This window comes from Balaenoptera acutorostrata, chromosome 20 (assembly GCF_949987535.1).
Source record: "Balaenoptera acutorostrata chromosome 20, mBalAcu1.1, whole genome shotgun sequence".
NCBI lineage: Eukaryota > Metazoa > Chordata > Mammalia > Artiodactyla > Balaenopteridae > Balaenoptera > Balaenoptera acutorostrata.
In genome coordinates this window covers 8,673,520-8,698,756 of record NC_080083.1, presented here as the reverse complement: position 1 = coordinate 8,698,756, position 25,237 = coordinate 8,673,520, and the positions used below count along the sequence as shown (strand labels likewise).

The window sequence follows — 25,237 nt, the reverse complement described above, 5'->3', positions numbered from 1 at the left end:
CAGCTTCCGTCCACCCCTGGCTCACCTATTGCAGCCACTCGGGCCTCGAACGCACAGCCTTCAGGGCCCTTGCACTTGCCCTGTCCTTGTTTGTAACACATTTCCCCCAAGTCTCAACTCAACTGTCACCTCCTCAGAGTGACCTTCCCTGATCACCACACCTAATGCAGCCCCCCCCCAGGTCATGCTAACACACCACCTGGTTTCATCTCCTGACTGCACTTGCAACCATCTGAAAGGATTTATTTGTTTACGTGCTTGTTTATATGTTTTTTGTCTGCCCCCATAAGCCAGTTGAAGTAGGGATCATGCCAGGGGAATTCACAGCCGCGTCCTCCACATACTGTCTAGGGAGACAGGAGCCACGAGGCAAGCAGATCCCAGAACGTCAGTGCTGGAAGGGACTTTCCTGGTCTTCACGTTCCTCCCATTTATCTGACAAATCTGGGCCACTGAGGCTGAGGGACTCGGAAAGAGGGCTGGTGTCTTCTTTTTACACCATACCAGCTGCCCTCCAGACTGACGGAAAAGCACAGAGGGGTCCAGAGTGCAAGCTGGGGGACGCCACCTGTCTGACAAGGCTGGAGTGTTACATGGGCCCCCTCCCCACGTCCTGTCCCCAGAGGTGTCCAGAGCCCACATAGAATCCTACGTGTGGCCAGGTGTGTCTCCCCAGTAAATCTCCCTCCAAGCTGGCTTTCTGGGGAAACAGATTCCAATGATCCCCCATGGTTCCACCCTCTCTGGCTCTGGGACATTTGCAGACGAGGCATGTCTTCTAATGCTAACTTTGGTGCAGGCCAAGGAGTGTCCGTCCTCTTGGAAAGACAAGATGCCTGACTGTGCCCTGACATCCTTCCAGCGTATCCTGGTCCTGCTGTTCTAAGTCAAAGCCCAGGTTTAAGGGGATGGCACATCCAGCCTCTGCTATAGTTCTTCTAGCCACAAGGGGGCGCCGTTGGGTATGTCTTATTCCTTGATTTTGTTCAAAGGCGAACAGAAACTGGTGATTTTGGCTAAATTCTTAGGTTGGAATCTGCAGGTGAGACATCCCCAAACACGCCTCTTCATGCACAATGCCATGGGGATCCTATTCTCCCAGTATCACATGTGCAGGAAGTGAAAATCCGATCTTTGACGGAGCCAAAGTCTGCCCCACGTCCACTCCCCAAAGACACTGTGACTCTGGCCAAAGAGAGGCGGTGACCAGGGTTTGGTCGGGTACAAAATTTGACTCAGGAGGCAGAAGAGGTAATGGGGGCTAGATCTGAAGTGTAGGGAAGCAGGAAAATGGGAAGGTTGGGTGGCTGTGGAGAAAGATGTAGATGACTGACTTGAGGGCTGCACAAATCTCAATTTTTAAGGGCTACAGGGCTGGAAGGGAGAACGTTAGACCCCCCAGATTACCATCTGTTTCAGTCAGGGTGGGTTAGATTATGCTGCAACAACAAATAATCTCAAAATCTCAATGGCTTAACCCAGCAAAAGTTTATTTCTGACTCAGCTCCATGCCCAGCTCAGGTCATCAGGGAGCTCTGCTCTAGTCCCTCAGAGACAGAAGTTGATGGAAGCAGCATCTCATCACATGCTTCTAGAACACAGAGGCAGAGAGCAGAGAACGCTGGTGGGCTCATGCCAGCAATTAAATGCTCCAGCCTGGAGATGACCACATCACTTCTGTTCATAGCTTGTTGGCCAAAACTCATCCATGACTCCACCCATGCACAAGAGAGCCAGAGGTTGAATCCTCCATGTGTCCAGAAGAGGAACCAGATCTCAGTGGCAATGCTAACAACTCCCACACCCAGAAGCTGGATTCCCAGGCTTTGCAAAATACCCGCTTTTTTGTATCGGCCCCTTGAGCCTGGATATTCCTTCACCTCCTGATGGATAACACACTCTGGGAGGTGAAGGAATGTAGGGTCTGGCTAGGTGGTGGGTTGAGCTGGGAGGCTTCCTGTCTCCAGAGCAGGTGATCCAGGGACTCATTGCTGCTCCTTCTTTCTCTAATCCCCTGGTTCCCCACCCACCTACATACACCCAGGAACAAAAACAAAAATGAAATGGGAGCCAAGTATATTGATTTTTATTGAACTCACTGGGCTCAAGGACAAAAAAGGTGGGGGATGATAGTGGGGATAGGAAAGAGCTGGGGAGAGACTCCACACACGCACGCACACACAAGCCAGGGAGCCTGGCCCTGAGAACTACAGCTAGAGGTACAGGTAAGCTGGGCTCTAATTCTAACCCTCTCCCTAAAGATGCTGGGGTCAAAGTGGACCACATGACAGATCCAGGGCACACATCCTTCCTTGTCCAGTTTCCAGGCTCTTCCGAAGAAGGAATTTGGATTGGGTTGGTCCTAGGATGGGAGGAAAGTGGAAACAAAGAGGCAAAGTAGGAGAAGGAGTTTTGGAATGGGGAGGACTGGGAAGGCGCCCTCAGAGTCCCAACCTGGGCCAAATGGGAGGAGGAAGAGTTTTCACAGAAGGCGGGAGTAGGCTAGGCTTTCACAGGAGCCTGCCCAAAGTAGGGCAAGGGGTGTTGGGGTTCCTTCCTTTTGAAGGGCCTGTTGTGCGTTTGACTTTAGCCAGCGACTTCTCACCCTGGACACCGCTGTACTGGCAGCTCAGGGCCCAGTTCATGTGATGCTAGAGCCACCGTGGGTGGAAAAGGTCCCCACGTGCAGAGAAAGTTCAGGCTGACCGAGAACAGGGAAGACGGAAGGGCCTTGAGGACCCTGGGAAGCTGGGCCTCCTCACGCTTGGGCTTTCCGGGTGGTAGGAGGAAGGGGTTAAATGGAGACGCTGTTCTCGATGAGGGGAGGGTCCAGGTAGATATAGGGCAGCTCCAGGCCCCGGTTCCGCTCCCGTTCCCGGATGTCTCGTGAGATCTGAGCCAGGCGGCTCTGGAAGATGGCGATGCTCCGGAGCGGCCTTTCTTCGGTGAGGTGCTCGTCCGGGTAGGTGCCCAGGGGCTGTTGGGAGAAAAATCAGGTGCGGGGTCAGGATGATGTTCAGGACAGGATGCAGAACAATGAAGGGCCACATTTGCCAGAAAATACAGTCAAAGTGGCTTCTAAAGGCGGGCGTGACCCAGCCACGGCTACTGTAAACGCAAACCCTTCAAACCTCCAAACCACCACTCCAGCGACCTGCGCAGAGCAGCCTGGACACCCGCAGCCCACGGGTCCCTAAAAAGGTCCCTTCCTGTGCCTGGGCCACTGCTCTATGAACTAAATGCAACCACATTCAGAACACACCTGAAATCAACGTAAACACGCCCGAGCAAGTATGCCCAAGGATACACCTGTTACCTCACAGTTTCACAGATGTAAACCCCTGAAGACAACCAGGTCTGAGGCATCTCCCAGTCAACCAGTGTTGCCAGCATAATCAGCATCACCATACGCTCGTGCTTTACAGCGTAGCCAATCACAGTCAAGAAACAGCGCAGTGAACTTCAGTCAGTGCCATCCTGTGGCAGAACAGAACTGGCCCTCTGGGCTTGACCACAGTGCACAACCAGTTCACTGTCACGGTTCATGGGGCCAGTCTCCGAACCAGCACACACTGCTCATACAATACAACTGTTGCCAACAATCCTGATGTTTAAAAAAATTCTTTGTCTTGTTTTATTGCGCCAGTAAAGCCTCCCAAAACACTGTTAAATCACAGCCTTGTTTTCTTGTCCCTGACTTTAACGACCTCTATTGTTTCACCATAAGGACAATGTTTTCTGAAATATACTTTATCAAAACTCCATAAGGGAGTTTCATCTTTTTTAAGATTTTTTTTTTTTTTTGATGTGGACCATTTTCAAAGTCTCCATTGAATTTGGTACAATATTGCTTCTGCTTTATGCTTTGGGGGTTTTTTGGCGGCGAGGCATCCCCTACCAGGGATCGAACGCTCACCCCCTGCAGTGGAAGGCAAAGTCCTAACCACTGGACCACCAGGGAAGTCCTGGGAGTTTCATCTTATACTGAGTTTTTATTAGTAATGGCTGTTTTCATTTATCAAACGCTTTTTCAGCATATATTGAGATGATTATATGGTGTGTTTCTTTATTGATGTAAGGAAGTGTATTGTTAGGTTGCATAAGGTTGAACCAACCTTTCATTCCTAAATTAAACTAGATTTCATCATGATGTATTATTGTTTTACTATTTACTGTTGGCCTTCACGGACTACTGATGTATTTTTAAGATTGTTGTAGCTAAGTGGAATGAGTTTGTAATTTTATTTTCTTAATTACAGCTGATGTTGCAGGGGCTTTACATGGACCATCACAACGGCACAACAATTCTATAAGACAGGTACTCTCATCATTCCCACTTTACAGATAAAGAAACTGAGACTTAGAGAGCCCGATTACGTATCCAAGGTCACATAGGTGGGAAATGTGGATCTGGGACTAGAACCCTCTACCTGAGACTCACTTCTCTTCTTAAGAGCACTGCCTTTGCCAGGTGCTGGTATCAGGGTTCCCAGTAAAATGATTTGGGAAGCTTCTACTTTTTTCTACACTTTCAAGCAGTTTGACCGATTTAGGAATTATTTGTTCTTTGAAGGTTTAATAGAATGTCCCTTTACAAGGAGAGGGATCAGATCTTTTACAACCTTTTTCATTTATGTATGGTTTTCACCTCTTCTGGGTTTTTTGTTTTGTTTTTTTAGGTTTTCTTAAAAAAATCACTTATTTCATCTAGGTTTCCAAATTTATTTGCATAAAACTAAGTATTTTCTTCTCCTTTTTTATTTTTTTAAAATTTTTTCAATCTTCTTGAATATGTGGCTATATGCCTTTTACATTCCTGATGTTGTACATTTATGGATTTTTTTTTCTTGATTTGAATTGTCTCTGGTTTCTTTATCAGTCTTTTCAAAGAATCAGCTTTATGTCTTACTTACCAGATTGACATCTAATTTCCAAAACTATAGTGTCACTATTGATAAAGCAGAACACAGAGATATGATAGACTGGGTTCATAGCCTACTTACTAGCTGTGACCTTGGGCAAACTGCTTCGTGCCTTTGAATCTCAGTTTTCTCCCCTGTAAAATGGAGCTGCCATTTATGGAACGCTTCTATGCCAGTCACTGTCTTAAGCATTTTAAATATAGCTACTTATTTATTTTGTATTTTAAAATAGTGTACACAAGATACCTGATTTAATGACTGAGGCATGATAGATCCTCAGAAAGTGATAGGTGCTATTATTATTGTTGTTGTTGTTGTTGGAACTTTCTGGGTTGAACTTCCCACTGGCTTATGAGAAAGGGAACTCTCCACTCTCGTCGTCTTGTGTACTCTTCCCTCTGTACTGTGACATTGTGATTCATAATAAGAAATATATATTTGGTCTTCTTCCCGTTCCTAGCACAGAGCTCTTAAAACCCTTGTAATTTTGTTAAGTGATAGAGTGTTAAAGGTGTCTTTTGTTATTCATAATAAGCCCTTTTCAACCCCACCCAAGCTTATGTTAATGAGGTGACTTCTGGAAAGCCCCTCGGTGGCCGGTTGCCGGGAGAATCAACCTTGTGATTAGAGGGTGAGAACTTTGTTTCACCCCTGCAACCTCAGGGGAGAGGAGAGGGACTGAAGGTTGAATTAATCCCCAATGGCCAATAATTTAGTCAATCATGCCTAGGTAAGGCAGCCTCCATAAAAATCCCTCACGTACAAGTTTGGAGAGCTTCCAGGTTGCTGCACATGTGGAAGTGCTGGGAGGGTGGTGGACCCAGAGAGGGAAGGGGAGCTCCGCGCCCCTTCTCCAACACCTCACTCTATGGAGCTCCTCCATCGAGCTGTTCCTGAGTTGTATCCTTTTAGCATAAGCCAGTCATGTAGTAAGTAAACTGTTTGCCTGAGTTCTGTGAGCTGCTCTGGCAAATGATCAAAACTGAGGAGGGGGTCATAGAAACATCTTATAGCTGGTTGGTCAGAAGCTCAGATGACAAGCTGGGCTTGGCGATTGGCACCTGAAGGGGGGGAGGGGGGTGGAGTGGAGGAGCAGTCTTGTGGGACTGAGCCCTTGACCTGTGGGATCTGACGCTATCTCCAGGTGGACAGGGTCAGAACTGGGTTAAGTCATGGGACACCCAGCTGGTTTCGGAGAATTGCTTGGGGTGGGAACCACCCACACACATTTTCTGGCTGGAAGAATCGAGTTGAGAGTATCGAGAGTACCCACAGAGTGTTCCGTGAGTAGACAAAAAGCAGAGAGAGCTTTTCCTTTCTAACGACAGAAATGGGTGTCTCCAGATCCTTGGGACCTGGGACCAGAGAGAAGCAGCCTCCAGGGACGAGTTCCTGCATTCCCAGGCGATGAGATGATAAGTTAAAACTTGTTAGAGAGATAAACTCTCTGTGCCAAATGGAGTCAAGCGGGAGAAATGAGGATATTACATAATGTCAGAAAGCTTCGGGTCACGACCTGGAGGGCAGAGACATGCCTGATAACCCGGTAGTGATAGTAATTGGTGATTAAAGGGCTGCTCCCCTGGCCCAGCCTAACTCACAGCCTCCAGAATTGCTGCTCCCATCCATCCGCACAGCCACAGAAGCACCCTCGCTAAAACACAAATTTAGCCACGTCACCCCAGGCTTAAACTCGTCAATGGTTCCCCTCTGTCCTGTGAACAAATACTGCGCCCACACTGAGCCGTATATGCTCCTGCAAACCCACCGACAGACTCTCACCTTCACTTCGCTTCACTTGGTAGAGTCCTTCCCTCTGCCTAGAAACTAATCCTGCCCCTCTTTTGTCTGCCAAACTCCTCCCTGTCCCAGAGGTTTCATCTGAGATGTCACTTCCTCCAAGAAGCTGTCCCAGGTTCTCCCAGAGTTGGTCAGGTTCCAAGGGGCCCCATTCTCACCTCTGTCACTAGACTGTAAGCTTAGGACATCAAGGTTCATAACTGCCCACCAGTGTCTGGCACATTGCAGGTTCTCAGGAAGTCCAGATTGAATGGAGGAATTCATGAATAATTCCTACAAGATGGTGGTGCCCTTTTCCATTTTCCTGTGTGTCTCCTCAACTTGGCCACAGGATTCTTGAAGGCAGGACGTTCTCACCCAGCTTTATGAGCCTGGCGCCCAGCACTGTGTTGACACATGGGAGGGATCCAGTAAATGTGCGCTGGATATCTGGGTGAATGGATGAGTGGTTGATGGACGAGTAAGTGGTCGGATAGACAGACGGACGGATAGGTGGATAGATTGGTAAACTGGTGAATTAGATGGAAGTTGTGCCCCAGCCACTAAACTGGTATTTGCTTCAGTGTATGTCTTTGGGGACCAACTGTCATTTCCTGAAGAAACTGAAGAACCCAAGGCAGCTCAGCAGTGGGCATAAATGCCAGCTGTCGGCTCCCAAACTCCCTGGGAGAGCTGCCACCACCTCCACTGCCCAGGCCCTGCAAACTCCCCCCACCCCCAGACACCCCCCCACACCTGGTCCTTGGGCTCTTGGCTGACCAACCAGAAGAGGAGAAGGTTGCTACAGGTGGTGTTCACTTCCGGGAGGGTGTCTAGGTGGCTCTTCAGGGTGGTCCCCTTGGTCTGCGGTGGGGGCTGCCTCATGGATGACGGGGCATTGGGCATCCAGGCCCCAAAGTCATGCTGTGGAGACCCCACCCCAGTGGAGTCGGTTGGCCAGAGAAAGAGGACCCTCTCCCTCCTCAACATCCCTGTTCCTGCACCTGCCACCCCAGATTTTGCAGTTGGGAAATAAGGGGGTCGGGGAGAGGGAGGAGAGGGAGGGGTATAAGGTTGAAAGTTCCAGAAGGGTGGCAGGAGCCTGGGTCACCCCTTGTCACTCCCCGCCCAATGTTCCAGGACTGGGTGGAGTGAGTCACCTAGGAGGGAGGAGGACCCAGAGTAGAGGTCGCCCGAGAAGTGGGTCTCGCGTTGGCCTCCCACACAGAGCAGGCTTCTACTCCATTTGGCCGTGGCCCATCCGAGACAGGAGCCCCTAAGTTCCACTCCCTCCACATCCCAACTCGAGCCACCGTTACAAGCTTGCACCCGGCTCCACTCCAGTCATCATCCAGCCCCAGCGCTTCACTCCACCCAGCTGCCACTCCAACCCCGGCCCTATTCATAAACCCATCACAGCTCCGACCCTCCCACGCTCTCAACCCGAACTCTGGCCTCACGTCCATTGCTGGGCCTAACCTCGCGTGACCCAGTGCCCCCCAGGCCCGCCCTCCGCGGCCTCACCTGCCCACGTTGACAGCGGCATGCTGGGCGGAGCAGTTGAAGATGACTGCAGTGAGGAGCTTCACCAGCTCTCCCGGGTGCACAGCCTGCGTGGGAAGCCTGCGTGTGGGAGGAAGGGAAGAGAGTGCAGGTGGAGGGGACCAGATTCCCCAGGGCTGGGGCTCACCGCAGGCAGAGAGTGAGCAGTGCGGACTCAACATGTGGCCACCACTGTCTTTAGACAAGGATTAGGGTTGGGCTGAGGTTAGGGATGGTCATCACCAAGGTGTGGTCTCTGAAGGGGCTACTGGGATGGGACCAGAAAACGCCCAGCCGGCAGAGCTCACAACCGAAGAGCCAGGTAGGTTCAACGTGACAGCCAAGCTGCCCCTCCCTGAACACCAAGGCACTTCTTTCTGCAGCCCATATTAGTACTTAATGACTTAATTCTCCCCGGTTCACCAAGATTTGTCTGAGCACTCAGGAGCAGATCCTCCACTGCTGGGTTTAGTGGCAGAGACAGATGGCCAGAGAGGGTGCTACTTATAAGCTCGCAGTGATAGAAGCAGAGGGAAGCTTTAAGGCCAGGGCTTGGCTCTTTGAGGAGAGGGCAGGCAGGGCAGGCTCGGCACTGGGGCTGGCGTGGTTAGGGGAGACTTTCCTGGAGGAAGAGAAGGGGCCTCCCTGGGTAGAAGAATGGGTGAGCTTTGAATGGAAAGAAGAAGACAGAGGAAGGCATTTTCAAGCTCAGCCCTTGGTCCTCTTTTCTCTGTACCTCAGTGGTCTCATTCAAGACTATGGCTTTAACCACCTCCCACTGGCTGAGGATTCCCAAGTTCACATCTCTCCTCCTCCTGGCCCCTGAACTCTGGACTCAGCAGTGGGTGTCAGCTACTACCTGACACCTCTGCCTGAGTGTCTGTGAGGCATCTCAGACTTGACACCTGCCAAGCCTAATGCTTGACTCCCTACCCTGCACGCTCCCCAAACCCATCTCCCCCTCCCCCAACAGTGGTCCCACTTCGGTGCTCTCTGTCCAGTTGCTCCCGCCAAAATCCGTGCACTGGCTCCTCTCTTTATCTCATACCGCACATGTCAGCAAATTCTTGCAGAAGCCAATCTCGTCCCATCACTTCCAGTCTCCATACCACCCTGTCTCCATCATTTCGCTCCTGGATGAATCTAACTGCTTCCGCCTTTGCCCCTGACAGCCTGTTCTTCACATGACAGCTGGAGTGAGTGATCCTTTAGAATTATAAATCAAATTATGTCACCCCTAGCTAAAACCCACTAAGGGCTTCCCACCTCACTTGCCTCGCCATGGCCCTACTTGATCTGGCTCTCATTCCTTCTCCAACTTTATTTCCTTCCCTACTTTTCTCCCTCTGACTCTACTCTGCCACACGGGTCTTCTGATTCCTCAAACCCACCAGCACACTCCCACCTCAGGGCCTTTGCACTGACTCCACCTCTGCCTGTACACTCTTGCCTCGGTTATCCACAGAACTAGCTCTCTCCCTTCCTTCACATCTCTGTCAAACATCACCTCCTCAGAGACTTCCCTGGTGGCGCAGTGGTTAAGAATCCGTCTGCCAATGCAGGGGACATGGGTTCGACCCCTGGTTTGGGAAGGTCCCACATGCCGCAGAACATCTAAGCCCGTGCGCCACAACTACTGAGCCTGTGCTCTAGAGCCTGCGAGCCACAACTACTGAGCCCGTGCCCCACAACTACTGAAGCCCGCACACCTAGAGCCCTTGCTCGCTGTAACTAGAGAAAGCCTGCGAGCAGCAACAAAGAACCAACACAGCCAAAAATAAATAAATAAATTTATTTTTTTAAAAAATCACCTCCTCAGAGAGGCCTTCCCTGACCACCTACCTGAAATAATCCCCCTACCTCGACCCACTGTATCCCCTGATGCTCTTTTGTTTTTCTTAGTATTCATAACCACCTGACATACTTGCTAGTTTATTATCTGTATCTCCCCACGAGAATGTTAAGTTTCTTGAAGGCCAGGATTTTTGTCTGTCATATTCACTGCTGAACCCCAGCACCTGGAACAATACTTAATATTAACAGTACTTAATAAATCTTACTGGTTGAATGAAGTGAAAGGGTGAGAGGATAGGAAGCCAGAGTGGGAAGGCACGGAGGCATAAACAATGTGAGGGAAAAGGAGGAGACTTAATTGGAGGTGAGGCTGCAGCAGTGTGCCAGGCGGGGTGGTTTCTGGGCACTGTTCCAGAGGATTACTGGGGCGGTGGCCCCACTAATTGAATTGGCAGGCGAGCAGCGAGAGGCTGGGAGGGGTGGGACGGGTTGAGCGGCGGCTGCCACAACGCACGAGTAGTGAGAGGACCGGGACTAGGACGGTGACAGTAGGAGATGATGGGGACGGTAGGATTAGCCACCTGCTGGATTTAGGGACAGAGGAAGACATCGGGGAACATGAGTCAAGATGGCGCCAAGGTTTGGAGTCAGGATGACAGGAAAGAGGCTGATGCAACAGAACAGACGGAGAGGCTTGGAGGAAGGACCAGGTGTCTGTCTGCCTGGGAGTGTGTGGGAATTTTCTGAATGTTCTGTTCGTGGTGGATAGAATAAAAAAGCAAAGAAGCTAGACCGTCTACGGGAATTTTTCTGTAGCACATATCGTTTGTTTTTTCCCTTTGAAATATGGAAGCAAAAGGCATGCTGACTGAGGTTAATGAATGAATGTGTTTTACCTTAAAACATGAGTCTAGAATTAGTTTGTGCTAGTTGGAAGAAATGTTTGTCTATCTGAAGGATGTCCTGATGTATTATTATTATTATTTTTTAATTTATTTATTTTTTGTTTATTTATTTTTGGCTGTGTTGGGTCTTCATTGCGGCGCGTGGGCTTTCTCTAGTTGCAGGGAGCGGGGGCTACTCTTCGTTGCGGTGCGTGGGCTTCTCATGGCAGTGGCTTCTCTTGTTGCAGAGCACGGGCTCTAGGCACGCAGTCTCAGTAGTTGTGGCACATGGGCTCAGTAGTTGTGGCTCACGGGCTCTAGAGTGCAGGCTCAGAAGTTGTGGCGCACGGGCTTAGTTGCTCCGCGGCATGTGGGATCTTCCCGGACCAGGGCTCGAACCCGTGTCCCCTGCATTGGCAGGCGGATTCTTAACCACTGCGCCACCAGGGAAGCCCGTCCTGATGTATTAAATCAGAGATAAGTTGAATAAAGAAAGATCAGAGAATTGATCCCGCTCTGGGTCTTGAATAGGAAACAGATAACCCCAAAGAGAAAAATAGCTGTCCCTGGAGGAGAAGCAGTCAGGATCAGGACGCCCCTGATTAATAGTAGGTGTGCAAAGCACAGGGAGGGGCTGCCCTTTAAAAGATCCAAAAGAGACCTGGCTGTCACCACCTTAACCCAGAAATCACACTTGGCATCGCTAATAGTGAGACAGCCTGACGTCACGTGCCTCCCAATATGATGCAATGCGGAGAACACAGCATCACTGGAGAAATACTCTTGCCCAAAACATTTAACCTGTAGGTATTGCTTCCGGTTGACAAAAAACACAGGGGGTAGAGGAATGACATCATGAGGAAGCAATTAGATAAATTTGGAAGGTGAGACATTCGGCAGAACAACTAGTCCTAGCTTTTCAGTAGCCCTTGTGAGATGTCATGTGATTTCAAAAAGGGTGGAGGGGCCCCTCCTAAAGTGAGAGAGGCTTTAGAGTCAAAACAAACAAAGGTGTCATGTGGTCCTTGACTGGCTCCAGAATCAACAGGATCAGCTGAGGGAGAATGGGACAAGTGAGGAAATTTGAATATGGACGAGTAAGAGGGTGATGTTGGAGATTATTGTCAATTTTGTTAAACACGATGACAGCATTGTGGTTGTGTAGAAAAGCAGCGTCGTGTTGTGGGTTTGTTTGGGTTTTTTTTTGAGATGCATATCAATTAGGGGTAAAATATGAAATGTGTGTAATTTACCTTAAAAGACTTCAGCAATAAGCAAAAGCAACAGCTTAATCAAATATGGCAAGATGTTAGGAACTGTGTCCAGGTGGTGGGTAAATGGGTGTTCATTACGTCATATCCTATACTTTTCTATATGTTCGAAATTTTGTTTAAAAAAAAAAAAAATGCTGGGACTTCCCTGATGGTCCAGTGGTTAAGACTCCGTTCTTCCAGTGCAGGGGGTGCAGGTTTAATCCCTGGTCGGGGAGCTAAGATCCCCGCAGGCTGCACAGAGTGGCCAAAAAAAAAACCAACAAAACTTTGGAGCCCATTACAGGTAGGGCTACACCAGCTGTTCATTCTATTTCCTGTTGACCTGAGACCACGCCTCCTTCCCGGGTCTCCCCCGACGGGAATTCCTCTGGGTGGCCACCAAAAGTGCTAAGTCAGCTAAAAGTCACATCCCTGCCGAGAGAAGACATCCCAGGCAGTGCGAGTCTTCCACCCTCCGGCCAGGGCTGGGATGGGGAGGCGGCAGAAGCCCTGAAAGAAGTGGGAGGTTCCGAAGGACACGTCCTCCCTGGAGCAAAGGGAAGACTTTAAGGAAGGGAGGACTAAGCAAAGGAGGCTTGAGAGGGGGCCACTGGTGTTGGTGGGCTCAGAGGCCACTCTGGCAGTGTCAGAAGAGAGGGGAGAGTTAGGGGCCAGTGACAGGTGTAAATAAGGAGGAATCAGGCAGCAGCGGCACCAAGCTACTCCATGAAACCAAAAGTGAGAGAGGTTGGTGGCTGGAGGGGCCACCCGGCAGGACGGGCATAAGAGGGCATGAGAGAGGATTCCAGAGTCCTTAGTGCTTGCAGCTGGAGATGGCTCCTACCACGTGATGTGACTCATCCACAGACCTCAGCAAGCGGAGGTGAAGGGGTGGTAAAGGTCAAGCAGGGACCAGACAGGCACCATGTAGTGGCTGAAAGCAAGGGCTTTGGAGATGTTGGGCGCTGGCTCTGGATCCCGCCTCTGCCACTTACTACCTGTGCAGCCTTCTGTGCCTGTTCCTTATCTGTTTGGTGGGGCTAACAACAGCATGTACTTCCAAGGCTGGTCAATGAGTAAGAACTGGGTCATGGTAGGGCCAAGGGGGACAGTGGGTTATTGGGAGTCTGTGGTTGGAGGATGGGGAGGGGATACCTGAGCTTTCCCGGCCCAGGAACGCGTGAGCAAAGATCTCTCCTACCCAGGCCTGCAGCTCCAAATCCTGCTGCACGGACGCATCACTGGGTAATAGTAGCCCAGGATTTCTGAGACAAAACTGTAGGAAAGAGATGTCCCTGCTATGGCAGTGACCTTGGGCTCAGGCCTCGCCTGAAAACCAAGGCCCAGTGCTGCTGAGGCCAGGGAGAGCCAGCCGCCCAGAGTCCACTGAGAGTCCATGGGGGTTCAGTGGGGACCCCCAGATTCCGTTGGAACCCCAGTGCCCAGGCTTCCCTCAAGTCTCACCCCCACTCCAGAGAGGCCACCGAGGAGAGGCTGACATGCTGCGTCCCCTCGCCACTCAGCACCCAGGAGAAGGGAAGACCTGCCCACCTAAAGGCCCCAGCCCACACCTAGCTGTTGCTGCTGCCCTGACTCCTCTGGACGCCCCATCCTTCCCCTTCCCCGTCCTCTGCTCATTCACACACAGCCCAGCCCCTCCTCAGCCCACGGCTACCTGCCATTTCATAAGGAACCCCAACCGCAACTCTCACCCTTGAGGTGCCCCATGCTGGGCCTGAGGACACCTGAAGCCCCCAGCATCAAGCGCCCCAGCCTGCATGAGCACATGGGTCCACCCTGCCCCTGGGCCAGATTGGCTGCAGGTCCCGGGCCCACACCTCTCAATGGCCGCCCAGATCTTCAGGCCATCCTCTCGGTAATGGTAGTTGGGGATAACCAGGACGCCGCGGGCCCGCAGGCTGTCCGGAAGGCAGAAATTGGTGTAGGTAAAGTGGGCCAGACCGGTGCTCATGAGGTAGAGGAGGCCTTGCCTCCCGATGGACGTGACCTGAGGACAGAACACAGCTGGGCTCCCGGAGCAGCCCATCCCCCACCCCAGTGCCTGGGGATGAGATTGGTCTAGTGACTCAGCAGAGGGCATTTTTCAGTCAATCGAGCAGTCCAAGACTGAGGATCAAACACCCATGAGAGCACGACATGGGCTGCGCAGGCTGCGGCCTTACTACGCGCGTAGGCGGTAATCCTTAGGCACGTGGGAACTGGAAGAATAAACTGAAGGCCGGACAGGCCGGAAGGGGAGCGCCGACGCGGGGTCAGCGGGCGGCTGTGCTCAGGCCGGGGTGACTTGCCCAACTCCAGGAGCCTTTGGAACCCGAGCCCGAGGAGGTGGGCCCGGTGGGTGGGATCGAAGGTGGGGAGACAGGGTTTGTGGGCGGGGCAAGTAGGAGACTGGAGGGGAGGGGCGGGGCTCGTGGGGAGGCTGGCAGGCACTGGGGAATGGGATTGGAGGTCCAACAGGGTTTGTAGGCGGGGCAAGGTGCCCTCGGGAAGGAGCCCCCTGGAAGGGGCGGGCGGGGAGCCGGGAGGCCGCACCTTGTCCACAAGGCCCTCTGGGTTGAGCAGCGTGGCCCGTGCGATGGTGTTCACCTGCAGCGTGTAGCGAGTGTGCGGAAGCAGGAGCTGCGAGCGGGTTGAGATCACAGGAGCCGAAGGTCAGGGGAGAAGGCCGCCCCGGCCCCGCTCCCTCTGGCCCCGCCCGGGGGTCACCCAGACCTTGTAGATGGGGTGGCAGAGCGGCAGCTGACGCAGCGTGGCCACGGTGAAGGCCTCGCACAGCAAATGCGTGCACAAAAAGTGCGTGTTGTTCTCGTGCACCAAGAACTCAGAGTTGCACACCCACGTCTTGGCCAGCAGCCAGTCCCAGTCGGAGTCAGTGGGCAGAAAAATGGGGCTGTCTGGCCCGGGGGTCTGGCTGAGCTGCGTCCAGGAGTAATAAGGGGGTAAGGCTCTAGACTGCTAGTGTGCCCCTTGAGGCCCCGCCCCCGAAGCCTTGCCGCCCCCCCCCCACAACCGCCCAAAGCCCGGCCCCAGGTTCACCTGGATGGCCAAGGGCCCCAGCGCCCCCTGGGGGTTGAGCCACAACAGGCAGAGCGGGGAGGCCGCGTACTACGGACAGCCGTTTATGCAGTGGACGGGGACCTCTGCCAGGATCCAGTAGTCCGCTAGGAAGATGCGCCCCCCCCTCAGGGGAAGTGACACGGAGCCTTAGAGTGCCCTCCCCACCCGCGCTCTGCTTCCCTCTCCGTTCTCTGGCCACCCCCACTCCAGCCTGGGTCTCAGTAATTATTGGTGCCTGCACTATAGGCCAGTGTTGGGTACCCCACCCTTCCCAAAATGTCCAGAATGAGGTCCAGCTGAGTCCTTCGTTGTGCAACCTCTCACCTGGCTTCCCAGCAGCTTGGACAAGCCAGCATCCTCTCCCCCTTTCCCCATTCCCCATACCTGGTCCTTCCTATTCTCTCAAGTCAGATGACTTCAGTGTATCCAGTATCAGCAAAATCAACACACGAGGGGAACTCACCAGCCCCATCTCCAGCCTTCTGGAGGATGCCTGAGGGCTTGACTGCCCCCAGAGAGACTGGGCCGTCATCTTCTCCCACACCCTCGGAGCTTCTAGTTCTCAAGGATCATTCTTGCTGTGTCTAGTGGTGCTGCCTTTGGCCTGTCCTAAAACAGCCTTCTTTGGGCCTCAGCACCTGGGATCTTGGAGGCCCCAGAACAGGGACAGGGCCTCCTCCTCCAAGCTGTCATGCTCATTCATACCACTTCACCAGGCCCCATCTCATGCCTCAGGCCTGAGCCCCATCTGGCTCTCATCCATATCTGCTCTATTTAAAGGTGCAGGGCTGCGGGATGAGGCCTGCAGGCTGGATGCAGCCATCCTACCCTTACCCTCCATACCCATCCCTTCTCCCTAATGACAACTCACCCACCTCTAGCTCTGTCTGCAATAGGTGCCTGGTCCCAGCGAGGGGGCCACCATGTCATTGGTGACAGGCAGCTTGCTGGGCAAGCTGGAGAGGCAGTGGAGCATGACAGGATTGACACCATTCAGGTACTGGTATCCGAAGAAGTGGTCTTCACACCAGTGCTCAGTGACGTATTCTAGGGGACAAGAGAGGGGGGCCAGTTGGGCTGGAAACCACTTCACTAGATCATGCTCAACCCAGCCCTTTGCTCGTCACCATGGTTTAGCCTTTCCTTCCAGCAATCCTATGAGAGTAGGTATAATTATATCTTCAGTTTAACACTGGACACCGAAATTCGAAGAGGTAGAGTGACTTGCTCAGTTGGGTGGCAGAGCAGGGATTTGAACCAAAGTCTGGCCCCAAAGCCCAGAACTCTTGGTGGCAGGGGTGGGGGAAGAGAGGCAAGTGCATCTGATCAGGGTCAGGACTCCCTAAGTGACCCTTGACCCTCTCTGTCCCCACTCACCTATTCTTGTCCCCTCCCAGAGGGAGGAGAGATTGGTTCCTGAGGGGAATCCGGGAGATTGCCACCAGTGAAACCAGGAGCCCCTCCCTGTGGGATCCAGCAGTCCCCCTGAGAGGGCCAGAAGAGGGCCTTTTCCCAGGATGGGGCGGAGGGGTCTGAGTATGGGGTAGGGTGGAGGACGGACATCTCTGCCTGGCTCTGCACACCTGAGGTGAAGGTCTTGTGGCAACACATGATATTCCAGATGTCATCCAGCTTCTTCCAGGAGCCCTTGCGGTCCAGCAGCCCTCGAAGCTTCATGCCCAAGGACCTGTGGGAGGGGAAGTGGGGGTGGGCAGGGGGGCTAGGGGCTGCCAACGGCACTGTGCCCCCAGCCTAGAGGCCTGGAGGGATCTGACGAGGTCAGTGCCCAGAGAAGAGGTACCTAACAGTCCACATGGGAGAAAAGTCTAGAGGCTACTTGAGGCTTTGTAGGGGTGACTCCACATGTGTGTGCAAAGGTGGCGCGCAGGGTGCAGACAAGTCTCCTCGTTGGTGTTTCGTCCTGCTTTCTCCAAGCTCTCAGCTTGTCACAGACCTTCCCTGGCTCCTCTCCGCCCACACGACAAAGCCCCAACCGCTAAGGCTGCCTAGGAAGCTCCCCACCAGCTGATTTCTACAACCTTTCTAGCTTTTTCTCCCACCCTGTGCACTAACCAAGCCAGTCACAGCTCTCTTGCTAAACATAGCCAGAGATGTACTTTGTATGCTGAACCGGTAAAAGTGGGCTTGCCAACCTGCGGGCCGTGCACTTTTCACTTTGTGGATGTCGGTACTGTTTGATTTTTTTTACAATGAGCATGTATTATTTTATAATCAGAAAAAAATGCTTGAAATGAAGTCAGCTTTCTGCCCTGTCCAGGGCTTTGCTCAAGCTGTGCCTCTCCTAGAAAACCTTCTCCTACATCTCCACCTAGTATCAAACCTATCTGTTCTTCTGTGTGCATCTTAGATGCAAAGTCCTTCATGAAGCATGGCCTGATGGCCCCCCAAACACACGCCTTGTGTGTATCTTTCACAAAATACCCATGACTTCCTTCGTTACATCGTAAACCCTTAAGTACATCACTCCCTTTATTATCCTACAGTGTACTCAAATCAACTCCTAGTATACTATGGGCTCCTTCGGGCCAGGACTGGGCTGTGTACGCCCGACATACCCAGTTCGTAATTATCGCCCACTAGCTAGGCCAAGTCAAATGGAAGGGGCTGGAACACAGGACAGGAGGGCTGTGGCAGCTGGTCAGTAAGGTAGGCTGTGGAAGGGTGCTGGTGTGCCATGAAGAGTGTGGGCGCCTGGGGAGGGCGCGGGGCCCTAGTACCTGACAAGCCCAGGGACGGCTTCCTGCGTGGTGCTCACTAAGCCGCTCACTCCTCCGTCCAGGGGTTTTTGCTGAGCGTCTGCCCACTCAGGACCCAGGGGATGGGAAAAACTGGATGGGAGCTTGGTCATTAAAGCAGAGGCTGAGGAGGCAAGAGAGAAGAAAGAACAGGCCTTCCTTTTCCCAGGCCTGCCACACATGTCCTTCAGGACACCCTGCAGTCACCTCGCACTAAAGCCCAGTGACTCCCTCCCCTCTGTAAATGACCAGATGGCTGCCAAATGCCAGCTCCTCTTCCCATTGGCCCTTCTCTGAGCCTCACACAGGCTGTCCACGTGGTCTCCTGGGCCCTCCCTTGCCTAGACCCGCATATCCATCCGGGGACCAACTCAGGTGACTCTACCTTCCAGGATGCTCCCCTGGTCCCTTAGCCCTGCCAGGGCCTCTCAGCGGGTCCTTGTCCTGAAGCCTGAGCCCCCTGTGTCTGCCTGTGCACCCCAATCCACTGTGGACACACTCAAGCTCCGTACTCCGCCTCACCTCTGCATCCCCTCCCCCTAGTGCTTCTCCAGAAGAACCGTTCTGGCACCAAAGCCCAGAACACGAGGATCCGGCTCCTTGCCCTGGCCTCCTCTGGGCCTCCTAATGCAGCCCCTGTGCAGATGGCCGAGCCCTGCACTCCTCCTGCCATACTGACCTGGGTCTGCCCAGGACCCACCCACTCTCCCCTCACTGATCCTCTCCCCCACCCGCCCAAAGCTTCAGTCCCACCTGTCTCCCCAGCAGCCACCTCCTGAGCCCCGCTGACCTGCCTCCTCTAGACACTGGATGTCAACTGTACCCCCTCCAGCCACATCACACTCACAACCTCAGACTTGAGCTGCTTGTGACCCCTCCGGCTGCTGATTAACTGTGCTGCACGTCTCCCGAGGGAGACTGTGAGTTCCTCCTGGCCAAAACTGTATCCTAATACTACTCAGTAACCTCTATTGAGAGATTATTTTGTGCTGGATGTTAGCTCATTAAAGTCTCCCCCACACCTATGAGGTAGATATGAATATTATTTTCATTTTACAAATGAGAAAACGGTTTAGAGGCTAAGTGAAAATCAAGGTTATAAAGCTAGAAAGTTTTGGTCTGGAAATTGAACCTGAGGTGGCCTGACCACCTCCTTAAATCTTAAGAGCTGGGCCTCTCTGGTCCTACTCAACATGGTCCCACCAACAGTGCCTGGGACCGTGCTCTGCTCTGAGTAGGTGCTCAATTAATTCTATTGATTTGAGGAATGGAAAGAAAAGGGATAATTAAGAGCAAAGAGGTGGTGATGGGGAGCTAGAGAATGGAGTTGCTTAAAGAGAGAGCGGAGACGGGGTGGTGGGACAGGGAGAGGGGAGACTGGGGACAGGGAGAGGGGAGACTGGGGACGGGGAGAGGGGAGACTGGGGACGGGGAGAGGGGAGACTGGGGCAGAGACATGGATGTGCATCAAAGGGACAGAGGCTGAAGGGAGAGCGAGCAGGAGTGCAGAGAAGGCAGTGGCCTCACGCAGGGATGGCATTGAAGAGCAGCGAGGTCGTCTTGGTGGCCGAGTAGCAAATATTGGGTTCCGTGGGCAGCAAGGACGGGATGTCAGTTTTCATGGGAAAGCCGGGCAAGTACCTGTTTCCCCTGCTGGGGAGTGGAGGGAGCAGAAGGGCAGAAACCAGTCGGAGGGGCCTGCAGCCCACTCCCCTGAATCCCTCTCCTCCTCCCCCAGAATCCCCAGGCCTCCCCTCACTCCAGGCTCCTCCCCTGCCCTCTCCCCTCCTCTCTGCCAGACCCCAGGGGCCATCCCCACCCAGTCTGCTCCAGACACTTGAATTAAACTGCATTTGTCACAGATCCTGCTTTCCAGGCTGCCCACCCAGTCCTCACAACAGACCCTTCACTTCACGCCCCTCCAGCTTCTTCCCCAAATCTCAGTTCACCCTCACCTGTCGCCCTGGTCTGCACCAGGCACCGTCTTGATCAAAGCAAATTTCTTATCTGACTCCACCTCCTCAAAGCTGCTGACGGGGGCGTAGACTTTCCAGCTTCCAGGGGAAAGAGGTCAGAGGTGGCAAGTGAAGCTTAGGGTAAACAGGAACCTTAGCTTTCAAAGACATGACTTTAAAACTCCCAGAAACCACCCATTTTCTGGGTAGGTGACAAAGTTTTTTTTTTTCCTGAAGGCACTAAGCTTCAGATCAGGGTAGTATTTGAGGATGACATTAACGTCCACACTGGTTTAGAGTTGGGTTTGTGTTGAGATCAAGATCATGGCTGGTTTGGGGGTGAGGCTGAGGATGGGCTGAAGTTGGTCAATCCTAGGGTCATGTCTGGTATCTGGGTCACATCAAGGACAGCTGGGGTTGAGTGCGGGTTCATTGATGTTGTTGGGACAATTGTCGGTACTGGCATTTTGGGTCTGGACTCAGAGTCAATATTAGATTAAGGTTAGGTTTAAATGAGGGTCGTGATCAGAGCTGGGGCCCCAGAGTTGGAATTGAGTTTAGAGTTAGTACCAGTCTGATTAAGGGTGAGGTCGGATTAAGAGAGCAAAGAAGTCAAATTAGGCCACCCTCCCCGGTAGCATTCCTGTCGGGCCTGGAGTTCCCATTTCCTGTGATCCAAAAGGAGGGGAAGGGAGTCCTGACAAATAGTTCTTGCTGTGAGGAATGAAAATTACTCATTGGTAAGTCTCTTGTCAAATGACACCTCCTCCAGCATGCCTTTCCTGAACCCCCCAATCCTTGAACCCGATCCCTCAGTGACACAGATGTCCCACATTCTTTGTGCATTCATCAGTAGAAGGGATTCAGGACAACCTCACCCCCAAATTATAACAATCTTCCTAATTGTTTGCATGTTTGACTCCTTGGGGGCAGAAGTCACGTCGTATTCATTTTTTGTATTCCCAGCATCCAGCATGGTGCCTGGCACCGTGCATATAATATGCACTTGACAAAGGACTGATGAACGAACATATTTTGTGAAGTGATGGGTGGATGTGCTGTGATGACAGATGGGGGTTCGGAGTGAAGTCTGTGAGTAACTCACAGTATTAGCAAGGGTGATGTTCACTCGCTTCCCCTTGACCTAGAACATCATCTCTCATGCCTAAGACTCATCTCCACGCTCGGACTCACCTTAGTCTTGCCTCTGCAGATGAGAGAGCTGCTCAGGAGATATGGGGGTCCAGGGGCTGAAGGAGCTTCAGCCCAGCAACCTTGAAACGTCCCACAATTTCAAGAAAGAATCTGAACAGCCCCTCACAGGGACTTCATCCATACCAGAAAAGCCAGTGGTAGTGGCCAGGGCCTCTCCAGCTAAATTCTCTAAACGTTCAGGGCTTCTTCCCCTGTTGAAATTCAGTAACTCAGCTTGCAGGTTAATTCCTCTCAGAGGAATTGGCTCTGGGGAAGGGCAGAGGGTGTCAGTGGTGAGCACACATATCTGTGTGTTTGTGTGTGTGTCTCTGAGTGGTGTGAGTGTATGTAAGTGTGTGTGCCTAGTCTCTGTGTGTCTGGGGTGGGGGGTAAATACTGCCCAGAAAGCCCCTGCATTTCAGGGCGTTAGAGGCTTATATTTTCAGAAAGCACCTACTTGGGAGCCCTGAGTTCCAGTTACCCTAATTCCAGCCCTATTCCCTACACCCTGGGCTTTTTTTTTTTTTTTTAAAGGAATTCCTTTATTTTTATTATTTATTTATTTATCTTTGTTTGCGTTGGGTCTCCGCCTCTGCGCGAGGGCTCTCTCCAGCCGCGGCAAGCGGGGGCCGCTCCCCATCGCGGTGCGCGGGCCTCTCACCACCGCGGCCCCTCCCGCTGCGGAGCACAGGCTCCAGACGCGCAGGCCCAGCAATTATGGCCCACGGGCCTCGCCGCTCCGCGGCATGTGGGATCCTCCCAGACCAGGGCCCGAACCCGCGTCCCCCGCACCGGCAGGCAGACTCCCAACCACCGCGCCACCAGGGAAGCCCCACCCTGGGCTCTTGTGAGAGCTCCCCTCCCCCGCCCCGCCCCCGATCCCAGCAGATGTCTTCTGCAGCCCAGGCCAGCCCCTGCCTCTGGCCCACCTGTTCCTGGTCGAAGCTCTATGGTGCAGTAGCCCTCAATCCACTGATAGCAGGGAAAGTGGCAAAGAGTACCACCGTGGGTAGTGACGCAGATACGGCTGCAGTACCAGGAGTCCTTGGGGAAGAAAGCGTAGCGCTCCTTGTGGAGCCGCAGCAGCAAGAGCTCCCCCAGCTCCTCTGAGCAGCGTACCTTGTACTTCTGCACCTGGGGGGCAAGAGAGCAAGCAGTTGAGAGGCAAGGAACTGCCAGCGTCATCCTTGCACCTTGGAAAGTGCGTCTGCACCGACACCTAGCCTGACATATAAACCCGAGCTGACCGTAACCCATGTGGTGCCTTTGCATGAATTAGAAAAGGGCATCCTTCATCCTGGCAGTAGCAGCCACGGCGCTGCAGGAGCCCTGTGTGAGCAGAGTGGATTCGGGATCTCCCTAGCCTCCTTGGAGCCCTCACCTTATGTAGGCCACCAGCAAACAATCCTGGGGCCTGGCAGAGGGAGGGGAGGTGGACCCCTTCCAGAGAACAGGAAACCCAGGCTCAAAGAAGGCAAGCGCCTTCCCCAAAGCCCACCTTCAGTTATTGGAGGAGGAGCTAGGAAGCCAATGGAATTCTCCGGAGCCCCTGCCCAGGGCTCCTTCTCCACAGCCCTGCCCGGATAGGGTTTATCATCCCCAGAAAAGACAGGGACCAGAATAGGGGTAGTGACGAGGTCAGGACCGGCATCCTGAGTTCTGCAGGATTTGATGAGCTCTGGAGGAAAGACCCTCCCCTCCTTCAGGGTCCCCTGTCCGCCCTGCCCCTCGGGGTGGCTCCTCCCTCTCTCCTCCACTCACCGATCCAGGGGCGAAGTCCCTGCCCACGCGATCCAGCCGCCGCTTGGGGCTCTCACCACATGTGCCCACCAGTGTGACAAAAATGCTGTCCAGTGTGCCGGCCATCAGGTAGGGACCAGTGCCCACACACACGCGGTACACGGCCATGATGGGAGGGAAGGAAGGATGCCCCCGGCAGCCGGCCTGGAGGAGGTGAGCCGCAGGCCAGGCAGGGCTGGGCTGCTGGGCTGCTGAGCCGCTGTGTCAGGGCCTGGGGGTCAGGATAGGCCTTTGAGGAAAAGTCCAGCTCTCTCTGGGATGCTCTAGGGCTCACTCGCTGGCTCGCTCTCTCCAGAAACTCTCTGTTGTTGCTAGCTGAGGGCTCCCTCTTCCCGCCCACAGCCTTTCGCCGTAATAGTTGTTTGTTTGCATCTGGCACAGCCGGTCCCTCTGACTGGCAGGACCGGGTTCACCCAGATGATTATCAGGAGCCCGGGTCCCATTGGGAAGGGAGGGACCAGATGCCGAGAGGGAGACAGGGATCCGGTGACACCTGTATGACTGGGACACTGATCTGCTCCTGGTCAGGGGCCGACTGATGCCCTGGGGCCCTTGTCCGCCCACTCCCCAACTTCCCCCAAGACTCTTTCATCCTCTCTCTCAGCCAGAACTGGCCACAGGGCACCCGCATTCCTACTTGTGAATCATCCATGTGAATCACTGTACACAAGTGAGCCGTAAATCACACGTGACTACAGCCACACGCGAGTCGGACACGCATCCCTGCACACTGCCTAGGGGTCAGAAACAGCCCTCCTGTCACCTCCTAAACTCGGCACCACCACCCCCAAGCCCGGCCCTCTGTGTCCCCGGTCTTTGGCATGCCCGATCTCAGTCTCTCGCTTGGAATAGGGCCGGTCTGGGGACCGAAGTGGTCTCCGGGCGCACAGCATCTGAAGGCCCCATGTGGCCTTCTTTCCGCTCCGGGCCGCCCTTGGCCTTGCGGCGGTAGGCGGGAGAGCCCAGGTGCGTGGGGTGCCTGGGATCTCGGTTATCCGGACTGGGAAGAAACCTCTCCACGAGGGAAGCCCGCGGCCGGCAGCGCCCCCGTGCGGCCGATACCGACACCGCACCCACCTAGCCTCCGCGGCGCTCCAGCCCACAGCGTCCTAACAGGTGCGGCCGCTGTACGGAGGGGGTCCGATTAAGCGCAGTCACCCTCCATTAGCTTCACCGGCTTCCTCGAGGTGCGTTCTGTAGTCTCCTGCGCGCATGCCTACAATACCCCTTTGCGTCAGCATTTTCGTAAATGCAAAACTCTTATAGGAAGTAGAAGAAGGCGCTTGGGAGAGCCCGGATAGCTCAGTCGGTAGAGCATCAGACTTTTAATCTGAGGGTCCAGGGTTCAAGTCCCTGTTCGGGCGTTTGCCCTTTTTCTCCACCAGTACATGACAATCTAGAATACTTTTGAGTACAGTAAATGTATTCCTTCGAACATAACAGAGGAAAAGAGTAATGCAAATATTGCTGCTTGGTGTTATTGCTGCTTGGTGTTAAGAGGAAATGGTATTAAGTGCGTCAGGATTTTATTCAGAAGGCAGAACGAATGACAGTGGAGGGAGAGCAGAGATATTTTAGAGCAGTGCATATGCGAGCCATACATGCGAATTTCAATTTTCTAGGAGCCACACATTAGAAAGAGTACAAAGAAATAGGTGAGATTTCTTTGAAATTAATTTTAATAACATTTTACTTAACCCATTATATCCTAAATCTTATTTTATCATATAATCAATATTTTTAAATTATTAATGAAATTTTAACCATTTTTTTGTACTGTCGTCTAATTATAATGTGTATTTTATACTTACAGCACATTTAAATTCATATTTCAGGTGCTCGATAGCGGTATCCACCCTAATCCGACAACTCTTTTTTTTGTCTTCTATGAATGGCAAAGTATGGAAAGGCACAGAATAGGAAGTTCAGTAATATATATACTGTCAGAAGGCTGTGCTAAGGAGTGGGTTCCATGGTGTAATGGTTAGCACTCTGGACTCTGAATCCAGCGATCCGAGTTCAAATCTCGGTGGAACCTTTACATTTTTGTTTTCACTCAATACCAATGTGTTTTATTAATTATTCATTAGTTTCATGTATGATATTCTCTTATGTTCTGAAAGGATCTGGAAAGAAAATTAAACTAGGATCTTACCTTCTGAGCTTTTCAGGCTAGATAATTCGAGCCTGTAGCACACCGTCAGGAGAACATACAGTAAGTCACTTAAATATATAGCAAGTTGCACTAATTTTGATAGGAATGTTATTTGACGACATGTT

General features: G+C 52.7%; 1 protein-coding gene and 2 non-coding genes across 3 annotated transcripts; 2 read left to right on the top strand and 1 right to left on the bottom strand.

Moving 5' to 3' along the window:
• Positions 1-2,104: 2,104 nt before the first annotated feature.
• On the bottom strand, positions 2,105-23,302 carry LOC102998369 (hydroperoxide isomerase ALOXE3). The gene is given in 19 exon segments (XM_057537064.1): positions 2,105-2,977; positions 6,367-6,369; positions 7,458-7,625; positions 8,128-8,136; positions 8,234-8,304; positions 8,307-8,324; positions 13,330-13,416; positions 13,419-13,450; positions 14,013-14,182; positions 14,728-14,814; positions 14,908-15,111; positions 15,232-15,376; positions 16,128-16,299; positions 16,836-16,939; positions 19,536-19,658; positions 19,964-20,062; positions 20,590-20,677; positions 22,087-22,291; positions 22,919-23,302. Coding segments are annotated over 19 exon segments (2,115 nt in total). The 5' UTR covers positions 23,066-23,302; the 3' UTR covers positions 2,105-2,794.
• A 946-nt stretch (positions 23,303-24,248) lies between these two features.
• TRNAK-UUU (transfer RNA lysine (anticodon UUU)) lies at positions 24,249-24,321 on the top strand. The gene has a single exon. It is a non-coding gene; the product is annotated as a tRNA-Lys (tRNA).
• A 602-nt stretch (positions 24,322-24,923) lies between these two features.
• On the top strand, positions 24,924-24,995 carry TRNAQ-CUG (transfer RNA glutamine (anticodon CUG)). The gene has a single exon. It is a non-coding gene; the product is annotated as a tRNA-Gln (tRNA).
• The last annotated feature ends 242 nt before the right edge of the window (positions 24,996-25,237 follow it).